The 15,966-nt window shown below is 53.5% G+C and overlaps 1 protein-coding gene across 6 annotated transcripts in view; it reads right to left on the bottom strand.

The window, feature by feature from the left end:
* Positions 1-2,471: 2,471 nt before the first annotated feature.
* The window catches only part of DIS3L2 (DIS3 like 3'-5' exoribonuclease 2), a 345,537-nt gene continuing 332,042 nt past the window's right edge, over positions 2,472-15,966 (bottom strand). For 5 of the 6 annotated variants that reach the window (XM_079782043.1, XM_079782041.1, XM_079782042.1 and 2 more), the window contains 6 exons: positions 14,106-14,289; positions 13,327-13,413; positions 11,093-11,240; positions 10,590-10,720; positions 10,316-10,420; positions 8,391-9,023 (listed from right to left, as the gene is read on the bottom strand). In XM_079782043.1, coding sequence (XP_079638169.1) covers positions 8,721-9,023; positions 10,316-10,420; positions 10,590-10,720; positions 11,093-11,240; positions 13,327-13,413; positions 14,106-14,289 — 958 coding nt within the window. In that variant the 3' untranslated portion in view covers positions 8,391-8,720. The other variant, XM_079782046.1, reaches the window with a different exon arrangement.

Here is a 15,966-nt window from a genome sequence, read left to right as displayed (position 1 = left end):
TTCTATGGAAAGTAACCTCACAGGGAGATCTGACTATAACTTCCTAACTGGGCAGGTCATGCTGGGTAGGCACGTCCCAGGCCTATAACTTCTTCAGTGAAAGTTTTGAAGCCAGCCCTGTCCTTTGCTCTTGTGCGTCCAGGTTAACACACCTTTGAAATACCAGAAGTAATATCCCTCGAAGGGGTATTAACCCTCAAGAGAGCACATGATCTTTTTCTCTTTTTAAAAAAATTTATTTTTATTGATTTCAGAGAAGAAAGGAGAGGGAGAGAGATAGAAACATCAGTGACGACAGAGAATCATTGATCAGCTGCCTCCTGTACGCCCCCTACTGGGGATTAAGACCACAACCCGGACATGTGCCCTTGACTGGAATCCAACCCGGGACCCTTCAGTCCACAGGCTGATGTTGTATCCACTGACCAAACCGGCTAGGGCTCTTTTAATTTTTATTGCTGAAGTATTTCATAGGTCCTGTTTTTCCCATATTAACCTCTTCAGCCTGCTCCCATCCCCCTCACCACCCCATTGTCTGTATCCACGGGTTATGCATATATGCATACAAGTTCATTGGTTGATCTCTTCCCACCCACCCTTCCCTGCCTTCCAAGAGCACATAATCTTGTTAGCTATTGAACTCTGTATACTTAAAAATGGTTAAGATGGTAAATTTTATGTCATGCTTTTTACCAAATTTTAAAATATATATTAATATATTTTTATTGATTTCAGAGAGGGAGAGGGAGAAAAACATCAATGAGAATCATTGGTGGGCTGCCTCCTGTATGCCCCCTACTGGGGATTGAGTCTGCAACCTGGGCATGTGCCCTGACCAGGAATTGAACCTTGAATTCCTGGTTCATAGGTCGACACTCAACCACTGAGCCACACTGGCTGGGCATAATGATATATATATTTAAAAACGACCCTTCTTCCCAGCTCTGCCCACCCTAAGGGGCCACAGTAGCCCCCTTTGTCATTGGGTCCTCCTCCCCACCCGCAGAGCCTTCCTGGTCCCTCCTCGCTCCACTGAGACAATCTCACCTCCAAGAGTTATCTGCCAGCCTCTATCCCTCTATTCCCTGCATCCTCTTCCTGTTGAAGGACAGCAGAGTTTGCCATCCCAAAATATGCCTCTTTGGGGATATTGATTAGGCTGGGTAATTCTTGAAAAATGTTGATTGATTGGAGAGAGAGAGAGAGAGAGAGAGAGAGAGAGAGAGAGAGAGAGAGAAAGAATTTGTTCCATTCATTCATGCATTCATTGGTTGCTTCTTGTATGTGTCCTGACCGGAGATGGAACCCACAACTTTGGTGTATTGGAGTGAAGCTCTAACCACATGAGCTACCCAGCCAGGGTGGGCAACCTGTAGTTTTAATTTTCCTCACTGAAAGAGCTAGCATCTAAATTCCTAGAAACTTATCAATGGAGGAAGCAGACACTTAAACCTGCCTAACAGCCTGACTCCCGTTTGCTGTGCTTCTCCGGGTCACCTTCCAGGCCTGACTCCCTACACCCTACATCTTTTTTTGTCTTTAGCTGAAGATGGTATTTAAGGTGTGGCTTCCACTCTTTGGGAGAGTTATTCAGCTGCTCTGGGTCTCTCCCATGTCTACAAGTGGAATACATGTTATTAAATGTTAATTTGTTTTCTGCTGCTAACCTGTCTCATGTGAATTTGATTATTACACCAGCCAGAACCTGGAAGTGTTAAAGAGAAAACCACAGTCCCAAATGGCATCACTGTGACAGAGCCCCTGAGCTAGTCACACCAAGCTGTGCTTCTGTGGCAGGCGGACTGTTCTGAGCTAAGGGCAATTTTAGCTTCAGGCTCAAGAGAAATTTCTGCCCCTCCCTTGCCTAGAACTTGCATTAAGAGAGATGATAGCTATAATCTCTTTTTGACCCACCTATGGTGGGGCAAGCTTCTATTTACTAAGCATCTGCTCTTCTAATCCTGCAGCCGCCCAGGGAAGCCCCGGAGGCGCCTTACCTCATCCCTCCCCCAGAATGTCAAGTTCCCCCTAGACCTCTGGTGCGTGTGGGTCTCTCTCATGGATGTGGGGTTCCCATACATATGTATGTATGAAGTTTGGTCAGGTTCTCTTGTTAGTCTGTCTCGTGCCTATTTAATGATTAGACCAGCTGAAAGAACCTTAAGGGTAAAGTCTTTTTCCTTTCGAGTCTATGTTAATTGAAAAAATATATATACAACCCCACCATAAAACCCATACAGAGAAGGCTCAGAGAAATTATATTGCAAAAGTTTTTAAATTCATAACCTAACTCAGTTATGTGCAAATTCAAACTTTTCATTCCAAGTGTTAAATACACCCTCTCCCATCTCCAGACTCTCGTTTGTGGTCATCAAAGGCATCAGCCCTCCTCCTCCCACTCGCCAGAACTCCAATCTTCCATTTGCTTCGGCACCGCTCCAACCCCAGTCCCCTGACATCTGGGACCTGATCCTGGAAGGTGGCCTCAGTGGCCCCTTGAGTGTGGCTCTCAGTAAGTAGTCACCCGGCAGGGCCTGTGGCACAGCCCTTGGTGGAGCTGCCCCAGCGGGGCCAGGAGCCTTGTCTGCAGTCCTGCCCTTCCTGCCCAGGAGCCAGCCCCGCACCCTGCACGCCCTGGTCTTGGCTCAGTCCCTGGGTCTCCACTGAGGCAGCCAGGACTCCTCACAGCCAAGATGACCACCCAAGTGTTCACGCTGAAAACCTTAGGCAGCATTTTAACTGAGTGGGACTATCAGGCTGCTTGTCAGCAAAAACTTTATTTACTGGAATAATGGGGTTTGATGTACCCGTTGCTGACTGTACAGGAAGGCTTTCAAACCCATTGTAGATCCATTCTTGCTAAGGAAAAACATTTTTTTTAAGTTTTCTTATCCGAGTTATACATGTGCGTAAAGTATAAACTAGATCATCCATGTTTGTTACAACAAAACAAAAACAGCAGCGCCCCTCCCCCTGCGTTTTCCCATCTCAGAGGCAGTCATCTTTCCCTTGGCTTTTTAATTTGATATTTACCAGTTTTCAAATCACATACTTGTTCATTTTTTCTCTCATTTAATATATTGTCCTCAGATAGAGGATGTATCAGATATTAAACTGATAGGAACAGGTACTACACTTAATCTTAGCCAAAAGACCAAGAAGCAATTACTTATTATTTATTTTAATTACTTTATTTTAATGCCTTTAACATTTTTATTTATTTTAGAGAGAGAGGGAAAAGGAGAGATGTGTTGTTCCAGTTATTTATGCATTCATTGGTTGTTTCTGGTATGTGCCCTGACCCAGGATCAAACACACAACCTTGGTGTATCTGCGAGGTCTCAGCTGGGGATCCACGCCCTGAAGCAGCTGTCACATGGATGGTAACTGGCTCCTCTCCCTGTGGGCTGGCTTCTCCACAGGCGGCTTTAGCTTCTGAACAACATGGCAGCTGGATTCCGAGAGATGGGAAGAAACTACCAGTTTCTTTCTTTTTTTAAAAAAAAAAATATTTTATTGATTTCAGAGAGGAAGGGAGAGGTAGAATCATTGATTAGCTGCCTCCTGCACAACCCCTACTGGGGATTGAGCCTGCAACCCAGGCATGTGCCCTTGACCGGAATCGAACCTGGGACCCTTCAGTCCGAAGGCCGACGCTCTATCCACTGAGCCAAACCAGCCAGGGCTGCCGGTTTCTTATGGGCTTAGAAACTGGCCCGTTGTCACTTTGCACATTTCTGCCTGTTAGCAGCTATAGGGCCTGTCCAGATTCAAGGGAGGAAACATAGATTCCACTTCCAATTAATGAATTTAGCAGCTCCACTGAGGCATAATTGACAAATAGGAATTGTACATATTTAAGGTGTACAACTTGATGTTTTGATACATGTATACACTGTGAAATGACCACCATAATCAAGTTGATCAACATTCCCATTACCTACCTCATAGTCACCATTTTCTCTTCGTGGTAAGAACATTTATGATCTACCCTCTTTGCCATGGCTGGGTAGCTCAGTTGGTTAAAGTGTCTTTCCAATATGCCAAGGTTGCAGGTTTGATCCCTGGTCAGGGCACATACAAGAATCAACCAATGGCCCAGCCAGTGTGGTTCAATGGATTGAGTGTCACCCCATCTACCAAGAGGTCACCAGATGGATTCCTGTCAGGGCACATGCCCGGGTTACGGGCTCAATCCCCAGGAGGGGGTGTACAGGAGGCAGGAGAAACATCTCTCATCGATGTTGCTCTCTCCCCCTCTCCCTCTCTCTCTCTAAAAGCACACAAAAAAAGAATCAACCAATGAATGCATAAATAAGTGGAACAAATCAATTTCTCTAAAATTCAATCTATAAAAATTTTTTAAAATTATTTTAAAAAAAGATCTACCCTCTTAGCAAATTTCAAGTGTACAACATAGTATTGTTACCTATATCCCATGCTGTACATTAGGTCTCCAGAACTCATTCATTTTCTCACCGAAACCTTTGACCTGCATCTCCTAATTCTTTCCCTCCTTCCCCGCCCTGGGAACCACCATTCTATTCTCTGCTTGTATTTTGGATTAGACACCACATATGAGAACACACAGTATTTGTCTTTCTGTGCTTGGCTTACATCACTCAGTATAATATCCTCTAGTTCATCCATGCTATCATAAATGGCAGGATGTCTTTTATATTTATTTATTTTTAAAGTATGTTTTTTTTTTTTAAAGTATGTTTTTATTGATTACAGAAAGAGAGGAAAGGAGAGGGAGAGAAACATGGAAGTGAGAAACACCCATCAGCTGCCTCCTGCATGCCCCCTACTGGGATTGAGCCTGCAACCCGGGCATGTGCCCTGACTGGGAATCGAACAGACGACCAATTGGGCACAATGCCCAACCAACTGAGCCACACTGGCCAGGGCAGATGTCCTTTCGCAAGCCTGAATAATATTCCATTTTATATATGTACTACATCTTTTCCCATTTATCTGCAGAGAGACACGTAGGTGTGTCCTTACCTTGGCTTGATCACGAACGAGGACCCGCTTGCTCACTTGCTGGGCTGTCAGCACTCTCCTAACCCCTCTCTGCCATCTCTGAGCTCCCTGTCCCAGGAGTCCAGCCTCTGCCCTTCACTCTGTCCTACTTCTTCCCTGCCCCTGTCGTTTTAGCACCCACTCCCCGGCCAGAGCACAGGTGCTCCCCTGCACTTTAGACCTCTGCTGTCATTTCCACATCTATTCCTTCGTAAATCCTGTCATCGTGGCCCCCAGCTTCTCAACCCAACTACCCCTCCCCTCCATCCCTGCAGGGATCTTGGCCGCAGCCTCCATACAGAACCCCAGGTTCTGTTCTCAGCACGCGGCTTGGAGGGCGGGGAGGCGGTGGCTTGTGTACCTCCTTTGCTCAAATCCTAGGAAAATCCTCACAACCATCTGAAAAGCCTAGGTGAGTCTGCCTCAGCTCCCGGGCTCTTCCAGCTCATTCCAGCCCAGTGCTCTGCCCTCGCACCCCTCCACTGACCACCACACTCCTGCCTCAGGGTCTGTGCCTGCAAATAGCCACCAGGTGCTCCAAGGCTTCTGTCCACACATGGCCTCCCTTCCCTGCTTTACCTTTTGTGCCATCACTGCCACCTGCCACACTAGAAATGGGACACCCCCTCCTGACCCTCAGCTCTCTGAGAACACTGGCACATTGTGGACACTCACTGTCGTTGAATAAATGAAGGAAGGAACGAGGTCAAATTGTGTTACACCCTGATGAAAACCTTCAAGGGCTCTGCACTGCCCAGAGGAGGGTGCAAACTCTGGCAGCAGAGGTTCGAGGTGACCCACCTGCTCCTGCCTCTCCAGCATCACCTTGCACGCCCCTGGGCACTCTGGTCCTAGTGACCTCAGTCCTTCACGGCTCCTATCAAAGGAGCCTACCTTCAAGCCTCAGTTCCTTTGCCATCTTTTTCTGGGTGCTATTCCATTATGGTTGGGAATATGCCACCCAGACTTGACACTTTGCTAGAACCTTGCTATGTGGTGACTTTTTTGAGTCTGCCTCCCTCACCCATGGAGACTCGGAAAAGAGCCTTGCTCTGTGCCGTGGGCTGTTAAGAAGCAAACAAGTCTTCCTTGTTATCTTTTTTTTATTTGTATTTTATTTTGCGAGTCTTCCTTTTTGATGAGGTTTTGGGTCTCATCACCCCCTTTGTCAACAGTCCCCCGAGCATGGGGCAACAGAAGGGGTTGTCTTCCTTTTTGGACCCATGGACATGGTCCCACACATGCAGATGTTGGGCCCAGGCAGTGGGTGTGGTGGAGGGCAGATGCCTGAGACTTGGTCCTGGCTGGGCAGTTTTGCTATGTCACCTGAATCCATTCTGGGGGCAGTTTCCACTCCTGTCAAAATGGGGTGGTGGTGGATGGGGCTGCTATGGCCCTTGTGATTCTAGGGATTTCAAGGCCTGGCCAGCAAACATTTCCTCGCTGACCAACCTGGCTACTCCTCATGGGCCTGGAAGGGCTGCGGCGTATGGAGGGATGTCTGGTGGCCTGGGCCCATGCTGCCCTCCAGGGAGCCCCAGCTCTGACCCACTGCTTCCCGGAGGGGCACTACCCCCTGGGGCGCTGCTCTGGGGAGGCCCTGGGGGACAACAGCAGAGAGGAGGGCTGCTCCTCCTCAGAAGGTGGGGCAGTTGAGGGGCTGGGGACAGGACCTCACCCTGGGCTCTCACTGTTAGGCCACCCAGGCTAGGGAAGCACCCAGAAACCTCCTCATCCAAGTACCAAACCACCAGACGCCCACCTCTTCTCTTCCACATACTTGGTTCTAGAAGCCTCTGGGGACAGGAGCAGAAAGGGGATGGTGGCCCCTGGGGCAGCTCTGAGTGGCAGGATGGACAGACTGAAGGCTGACTGAGATGTTAGAGGAGGAGAGAAAGGAACAGGGGGCAGGGACAGACACGTGTCCTTTGTCCCCTCTGGCACCCAGCCCAGTGCTGGGTGGACAATGAACCACAGCCCACTGTGACAGACTACAGCAGCCATGCCCAGTCCCTGCGAGGCCCTCCTAAAGGTACTGCGTTGAGTTTTCCTTTGAAGAACATTCACTATAACTAGACCAAATGAGCTTGTTAATACTACCCCCCAGAAAACAGCGCGGTGAAGCCGGGCCCTTGGTCACCATGGTTCTCTCTAGTTTCTGGCAGCTACTGGGGAAGCCAACCTGTGGTTCCCTAGTTTGGTGGGGAAGGAGCAGGGGCTGTGGCCAGGCTGCTGGGGACAGAGTGCTGCCCAGGGGCCTGCCATCTCTGTCCCTGTGTCCCTGAAGATGGTGGGTGGCATCCGTGGATGTCAGGATGCCGACAGGTGACTAGGCCAGACTGGGCCACCAGGAGCCCATTTCTGCTCCCTGGTTGGGAAGGCCAGTTTGAGGGCCCTCTCATGTCCCACAGGCCCAGCCCTCACTTTGTTCCAGGCTCCCTTGATGCTGCCAGGGTGCAAGATTGGGACTGAAGGTGCTGAAGTACTGGCTTGCACCAAGGGGTAGAAACAGGGCCAGAGCCTGGGAAGAGGGGGAAGGGGTGTTACAGAACCAATGCCCCATCTGGGGTCTGGCAGGCAGAGAGGAAGTGGTGGGGGCAGGGATGGACAGAGCCATCCGCAACAGGGATGGGTGAGCTTGCCGCCTTGCATACTAATGACATTTCTAATCAGCCAGAACGAGGCGCTGGCATCAATCTGCCAGGTGGCCAGCTCTGTGAATCATCCTGGAACTGACAGGAAGGTTCCAGAGAGTGGTGACCCAGCTTAGCTGTGACGGGTGGAGCCTGAGCCAGGTCCCTGGTCCTGGGCCCAAGGGGCACCCTGCCATCCCGGCCTCCCAGCCGTGCCCCATACACCAGGCTGCACTTCACACCTGATTTTATTCCATGACACTGATTTGCTGAAAACCCCATTTCCTGGGCAGGGGAAGGCAGTGGGTGGCCTGGCAGAAGGGGGGCTGGCCTCCCAGGAGGGCGGTACCACTCGGCTCTGATAAGCACTGGCCCATCCAGCCCCACCCTCTTCCCTCCAGTTCATTTAAAAACTGAGCTGCAAAAGTAAAATAGAATGAAAAAATAAAAACAAAACCCTGAGATGTTAAAAACCAAATTAAAAATCCCCTTTGGTGTCAAAAGGTCCTATTCCTAAAAGCCAGTGGGTGGGGTAGGCAGGTAGGGTGGTGGCTTCAGTCCTCCTGCTCATGGTCATGGTCACTGTCACACTCCTCCTTGTCCTGCTGGCCCAAGAGGTCCTCGGTGCCCGGCCGCTTCAGGATGGCGCTGTACTTGAGGGCGGCAGCCTCTGCCCGCAGCACCACCTCCACCAGGCTGAAGATGGTGATGACCTGCAGCACAGCAGAGTCGGGCAGTGACACGGGTGGGTCTCAAGGGGCTGCCCATGGGACAGGAGGGTCAGGGACCCACGGGCCAAGTCCAGCTCTGCCACTATCTGTCCAGCGGGGTGCCTGGGACCACTCGCTCTGCCTCTTTAGGCCTCTGTTGCCAGTCTGAGAGCTGAGCCCACTCAAATACTGAGGCCCTGGGGCCCTGGCACACAGTGAGCACTCGGTGTAGGGAGACGGTGGGGTCTGGGCTGGCCTCGGGAGCATGTTTAGGTAAAAACTGTTATACAGAATTTCTTGGGCAGGAGGTGCATAGCTTTCATCAGATTCTCAAAACTTTAAAGGCCCTGTTTTAAAGAGACAGGCAGAACCTCCCCCTATCTCTGCCTCTCCTCACAGAGGGTGTCCCCAAGGGAGGAAGGTGGCACCAGAAAGCTAGGAGGGGATGTGGGTGAACTGGTGCCCACCACCGGGAGCCTGGGTGCAGGGGAGGCGGCGGGGGCCGGGGCCACAGTGGTGCTCTGGGAAAGCGGCGCCAGCCCTGGGTTCTGACCTGCTGCACTGGTTCCTGCTCCATGTCCTCAGGATCCCAGACAAGCGTCAGCACCGGCTTCTTGCCCACCCTCCGGAAGTGGTGGGACCGCAGGGGCAGGGCCTGGGGGTGCACACAGCTGGGTCTCAGGCCCTGGGCCTGGATGCAGCCTCCTAACCATTGACCCTACAAAGCCCTGACTGACCTCAAGGGAACTCCCTGCCCTGACCCCCACCCAGCAGCTGGCTGCTTGACATTCTGGGGGTACCATCCTCATCCTCACCTCTGGGCAGCTTCAGGGAGGCCCTGCCTGGCCATCTTTGACTGGGGCAGGACAAGGCCAGTACCTAGGCTTTGTGTGTTATTCCGGGGAAGTGGTGGGTTTGTCCAGGCTCATCAGGACCTGGGCCCGAGGTGGACCAAGCACCTGAGGCTGGAGGGCTGCTGCCCTCTGCTGGCGCTGGGTGTTAGCACAGACTGAGGGCTGGGTTGTCTGCAGAGATGATCTAGACCTAAACTGTCCTGCTCAACGTCAGGACTTAAGGACGAGAACACTGATTGGTTCCAGCTGGCCTCTGTTCTGTCTCTTCTGTTTTACTCCATGTTAATATCATGTTTATTCTACACTATGTGCTGGGCTCTGCATATCCCTAAGTGTTTTGGATGTTAACCACAAGGTAGGCTGAAACAGCTCCGTCAGGTGGCCTTAGACAGGCACCAAGAGCCTGGAATAAATAGCCATCGGAGCAAAGGCTGGTCTCTTCCTTTAGTTTAGGGGCATCACTTTCAGAGTGGCAATGGACCATTCGTTCTGGTCTTTTCTTCTCCCATGTTCCTATACAAAATCTCACAAAGGCTGTATACCCTGCCATCCTGTACTGGTTATGGAGGGACCTGTTTTCTGGGACCTTAGAGAAGAAGACCAAGCCTGACCCCTGGCCTGGATCCCCCATCCCAGAGAGCACAGTTGGGTATCTTGGCAGAGCCCATGGGTGGGCTTGGTGTTGGGGCTGAGAGGGGACCAAGGTCAGGGGCCCCATACCCTCTGCCTTCGTGTGACAGCATAGCCCACATCTGAGCGAGGGTGCAGTGCAGTCATCACCACAGCTTGGATCCCCAGTGAGGACAGGGACAGCAGGGTCCTCGCCTGTGCTTATATGTCCACTAAGGGCTGTCCCTGGGCCAGGACCCACCCTCCCCCCAGATTCTAGGAAAATATGAAAAAGACCCCAGCGAAGGGAATGGGACAGGCAGGGGAAAACAGAGTGTGCTTAGTGGATGCAGCTTGGTGTCTGAGGGGGAACCGCACAGCCCCCGCATTCATTTCACAGTTGATGGGTGTCTGCACCCTGTAGTTGGCCTCTGCCTCCCCAGAAGGTCCCTAACTGTGGCCTGGATGCCCCCCACATACTCACATTGCAGTAGATGCGCTTGTGCACCCCGTAGCGTAGTACCAGCACATCGAAGGCTTGGTTCAGGACGCCCAGCACCATAGCTTCCGACTCTAAGGGGCCACTCTCCTGCAGGGCAGGGCAGGGCTCCAGCCAAGGCTTGGCCAGGGTGGCATCCCCCCAGGGCCCACCCTGGCTGCTGAAGGCCCCTGGGATCCTCCAGGGCCTTTGTGAGTAGCTGCCGGGAGGGGAGGTGGGGCAGATGGAAGGGGAGGGGGTGTCAGGAGGGTGGCCTCACCTTGACCAGGATGGCAAAAAAGAGGCTGGTGCTGAGCTCATGCACACGCTTGGATGCCATGCGGCGGTCATTGCAGTGGTCGGCCTGCTTCTGCAGGACACTGGGTTCCACATCTGGCAGCTCCCTGTAGCCTGGAGAGAGGGTGTTTGGGGGCCTGCTATCGAGGAGGGGGTTGCGGTACTCTATGTGCACGGCCATGGCTGGGTGATGGGTAGTATGGTACCCTGGGACCAGGCAAGGTGGGCCTGGGAGGCCCATGCAGAGCGAAGGCCACCTGCTGCCCAGCTCCAGAGACTGACAACGATGGGCAGCCTTTGTTTGGGTTTCTAATGAGCCCTAATGTGGCTTCCCCTATAGGGACACCCAGAGGGAGAGTTTCAGGTCCAGAGTCCCTGCTGCTGGAGCTTCCATTGTCATAGCAGTGTGGCCTCTGGGCACCCACTTTAGGGGGTGGGCAGCCAGTAGGTGGGCACAGGCCTGCATTCCCGAACTGCGCCTCTTACCGAGTGTAGCGGCCAGGAGACGGTGCACCATGACGTCTGCAAAGCGGCGGATGGGCGAGGTAAAGTGTGTGTAGAGTGGCACGTTGAGGGCGTAGTGCCGGAACTGCTCACGGTCCTGCAGCATCCCCGAGCAGAAGTACAGCGCCATCTGGGGGGATGGGCAGTCTTAGAGCTTGGCTAAGCTGGGCTAGGTCAGGGGCTCCATACCCCTTGTCCCCAACACTGCACCTTGTGCCAGCCAAGGGAGGCAACAGTTCGCCAGCATCAGCCCTTCTTGTCCCTGATAATCTGTCCTGGGGCCAAGACCCAGGTCTGAGTTCAAAAGGCCCTTGGGCAGGGCAGGGATTATGACTGGACTGGGGTATAGGAAGGGACAGGCACTGCTCTGGGGCTCCGCAAATAGCCCCAGGCTGGAATAGTCCTGTGGTCCTGGGAGCCCTGGCCACAGGCCTGAAGCTGCTGGCCCTGCTTCCTGAGCTCTCAGGGCTGGGAAACAAGGATGTGCTGCTGCCTGGGAGCCAATGAGCAGGTTCCTCATTGGAGCCAAAGTCACACCCTGTGTGTTCACTTGCTTGCTCACGGGCTGCTTGCCACGCTCTCTCACCCTCACACCCTTCCGTGCGCTTACTCAGCCAAATGGTCAGCCGGCCCCGGTTCCTCTGTACGAGGCCCTGGAACCCAGGGCACAGCTGGTGGTGACCTGCTCAGCTCCCCAATTCGGCTTCTTTTCCAGCTCCTGCTGGGTCCTGGGTTATGTCTGGGGCAAGTCACAGGGGGAGGTGGGAGCTGCCTCCACTCTGAGCCAGTTTGTTCTCAGAGGTGGCCCAGTTCCCCAGATGAGCTGGGGTGAAGAGGACAGAAGGCCGTGGCTCCCTTCCTGGCTGGCAAAGGTGTCTCTTGGCAGGGTGGGATGGGTGGGGACCGTAGCTTTCCCACAGTGACCAGCCCTCCTTGGGACAGCCTTCGTGTCCTGTTTCAGCAGTTCACTCAGGACTTTCATGCTCACTGCTGCTCCCCTGCCCGGTCCCCCACCCCACCACAGTTTTTAGGGTTGGGAGAAAGGGACTCCAGACTGTCTGGTCACTCCCTGCCATCAGATCCCAAGGCAGAGGAAGGCCTCTGAGGTCATTGGCAGGAAAGGCCAGTCTTTTTCAGACTCTGAGTGACTCAGGAAAGAGCTCCTTTTCATGGAGCTCCAGGGCTGGTTTGACTTTGGATGTGGATGGCTCTAGGGTCAGGGAATGGGGGCCTCACTGGCCCTGCATGGCACAGCCAGGGGGCAGTTCTTATGACCTATGGGCAATTAGAGGGCAGAGTAGTGTTGAGTCGAGTGGCCATAGGTACACTGCCCCCCCCCCCCCCCCCCAATGTGGGCTTTAAGGTGCTTAGTGTGGAGCAGGGTAAGGGCAGCTAGACCTAAACAGGCCCTGACAGCGCTGTCCTTGGCAGAGCTATAAGATGCCAGAAAATAAGTCACCTGTGGCCAGATGGGGCGATATGGTTCTTGTGAGAAGAATGAATAGTGCTGAGTGACCAAGCCCCTGAAAAATGGTTTGTCACTGCCCCCCAGAAGGGCTTCAGCCCAGAGCTAGCCCCATCAGCATCCACAGCTCCTGCTGGCCTGACAGTCCACTGGGCTGGCTCCTTCCCAAGATGCTCGGGCTTGAAGCTCAGCCTTAGAGGACTGAGAGGCTGCCAGCCCATCATCCTGCCTGCAGACACAGGCTCACAGTCTGACCTCTCTTCTCCTGGCTGGTGAGAGGGAGACTTCTCTCCCTGGGGTCCACAAGTTGCAGTGGGGGCTGAGGACCACTCCCTTGTACAGGCTGCTTTGGGAAACACTCTCCCCCCTCCAGGGTCCCCATCTGGTCATGAGTGCTGACCATCCCCATTCCCTTCCCCAACCTGGTCTGGTCTCTGAGGATTGGCACTGAAGGCTCGGTGCAGGCCCTGTGGTGACTCCCTGTCCTGTGCCAGGGAACAGAGCCCCAGAGGCCACACAAAGGGTCAGCAGGGCTCAAACTGGGCCCTCGAGCAGGTCCAGTCAAGCTGTCCTTGAGCAAATGAAGCAGGCAAGACTGGGCTGGAGGCAGATCAGGCTCAGCTCCGGACCCACCTGTCCCAGGTGTTGCCTGGGGACATCTTCACCACCCTTCCATTCAAGTCCTCTGCATGTGCAGAAGTCATGGATGCTCCTGGGAGAAGGGGAGGATGAGGGACAGGTCCCTCCTTACCTGCATGGGCCGGGAGCACATGCTGGTGAGCACCTCCTTCCGGGCCAGTGAGTACTTGTCATCTCCAAATATTTCGGTCAGACTTTTCTAGAAGCAAACCCATGTGATATGCAGTCAGGCTTGGGGAGAGGGCCTGGGACCCCTGACACCCGCAGAGCATCTGAGAGGCAGCTTCAGGGAGGGAGGGTCAGTTGAGGGGCCCAACCCTGCTCAGATGGCCATGGGTGGGGCACAGGGGCCAGTAGCCCCCAGCCTGTGTCCCACACTGGGCTTGCCTCACAGGCAACAGCTCGGAGGTCAATCCTTTCACTGGTAGTTGGCTGGCCTGGACAGACTGTTTCCAGCTGTCTGACCCAAGATACCTCTGCACCCACCCTAGGCTTGGGCACAGGTGGAAATAGTCTCCCTCCAGTGGGGTCAGATCTGGGCACTGGAGTCCTGAGCTCCTTGAGGCTTAGCTCAAGGCAGGGAACACCTGACACCACTTACCATAAAAGGCATGCTATGGCTTCCAATGACCCAACCCCCACTGAAGGCCTCTGGGCCAAGCCAAGCCCATGCCTGGCTACAGGACCCCTGCCATGGCTGAACCTCAAGTGACTTCCCTAGCCCGGTCCTGGTGGGAAGCACAGCCCGGGGCCAGGGCCTTGCAGGGGAAGTCCTGGTTGAAGAGGAACGAACCCTGGTGGAATGCAGAGGCTGCTGCACCCACAACACCCTCTTCCCCCCAAACAGGGCCTCTACCTGCCTCCCCCAACTTCCCAGCCCCCAGCACTCACATTGAGGGCCCCAGAGGAGGTGAAGTCCATGGGCAGCCCCATCTGGTCACAGAATTCCTCCAGGTCATTGAGCATCTTGGTTTGGGGTGGGGGGTGCCGGCGCAGCAGCGCCCTCTCGGGGAAGGCGCGGTAGATTTTGTGGGCCACTGCCATATTGGCCAAGAGCATGAACTCCTCCACGAGCCTGCAGTGGGAGGAACCGGTCAGGGGCCATGCTCATTCTTTCTGTCCCAGGCTCTCTGCTAGCTGGCCCTCTTGCACCCTCAGTCTCAGCCTAGAGATGCCCTCCCCCCATCCAATCTACTTTGTTCCTCAAGTTGCTTTCTCTCTCACCCCTGCTCACACCCCTCACTGCACTAATCAGTCCACAAGACTCTTCCCTTTGCAGTGTCAGCTTGGGCACTGTCTGCCCTACTAGATGGGGCTCCTGGAGAGCAGGCACGGGGTCTGTCCCATTCTCTGCTTCACCCCGGGCTTGGCAACCTGTCTGACCCACAGAAGGTGCTCAGAGAAGATCTCTGTAAGAAAACAATGTGCCCCAAGAACCCAGAGGGCTCCCTCTCTCCCTGGGGAAATGAGGGTTTCTGAGGATGAACGGGAGAGTCCTCAAGACAGCAAGAGTGACCTCAAACATCCTGGGACAAGGCAAAGGTGCTGTTGGGGTGTTTAAACCCCAGCCAACCGCTTAGGAGTTAACACTCTAGTTCTGCTTCACTTTAGTGTAATCAGGATCAACAATAAGTACGAATAGATATGGCTCAGCAAGGGCCCAGGGGGAGAAAGAGGACTGATGGAGGAGGAGGGAGTGTGCCAGTATTGAAGAGTCAGGCAAAGTGGGAAGCTGGATCACAGAGGCCTGAGGTCAGCACCCCCACCCCTAATCTGAGTCAGCCTACATGGTGCCCCCCCCGCCCCACCTGGGGCTCCCTCGGATCATACGGATGGTGCACAAGAGCTGAGGCCTCTGAGAAGGGGGCTCAGGCATGTCCTGGTGCCATGGTGGCCAGGGTGCCCTGAGTGGGGAAAGTCTTGCCCAGAATAGGAAAGACTCTCCCCTGCCTTTAATCTGAACTCCAGGTTGCACGTCAACCTGTGCTTCTCCCACCAAGGCAGAGAGCTCAGGAAGGAAGCTCCGGCAGGCCGGGTAGTAGCTGGCGGCCCAGCATGAACTTCCCCTTTCTGGGTAGTGCTGCAGGGTTAGATAGCCTTGTCACCTGACCAAGCTCTTGGAAAGAAAAGCAGCCAGGTGTGCTATCTTTCCTGGGAGCATGCCCATGCCTTTCTTCACTCTCAGGCGTGCATCTCCTAAGTTTTAAGGGTCCCCATGAGATTTGCAACCAAGGAAGCAATGAGCTGCGGCAGCTCATCCCAGGCTAACCCCCTGAACCTATCTCCAAGGCCCCCATTTCTCTGACTTTCCAGTGAGCTGACAGCAGCCTCCACCTTGGCTCATCTCTTTCCTACAACATTTCTAGAAAGCCAAAGCAGCCCACCTAAGCTTTCTTCTGTTGCTTCTTTTATGCTAAGCTCTTCCTGTTTCACTGTCTCCAGCTTTAACAAATGCACTCTCAAAATAAAAATGAAAAAAAGATCCCTGGCCGGTTTGCTCAGAGGTTAGAGTGCTAGCCAGTGGAACCCCAAAAGTTTGCAGGTCCCATTCTCAGTCAAGGGCACGTACCTCACACCTTGGTTGCAAGTTCAATCCCTGGCCCTGGTTGGGGTGCATGAGACAATCAATCAGCGTGTCTCTTTCACATCAATGTTTCTCTCTCTCTCCCCTCCTTCCCTTCCATTCTCTCTAAAAATCAACGGGAAAAGTATCCTTTGGTAAGAAAAGGAAGGAAGGAGGGGAGGGAGGAAG

This window comes from Cnephaeus nilssonii (assembly GCF_951640355.1).
Source record: "Cnephaeus nilssonii genome assembly, chromosome: 10".
Taxonomy (NCBI): Eukaryota; Metazoa; Chordata; class Mammalia; order Chiroptera; family Vespertilionidae; genus Cnephaeus; species Cnephaeus nilssonii.
The sequence above is the reverse complement of the archived record's forward strand: the minus strand, read 5'-3'. Positions and strand labels throughout refer to the sequence as shown.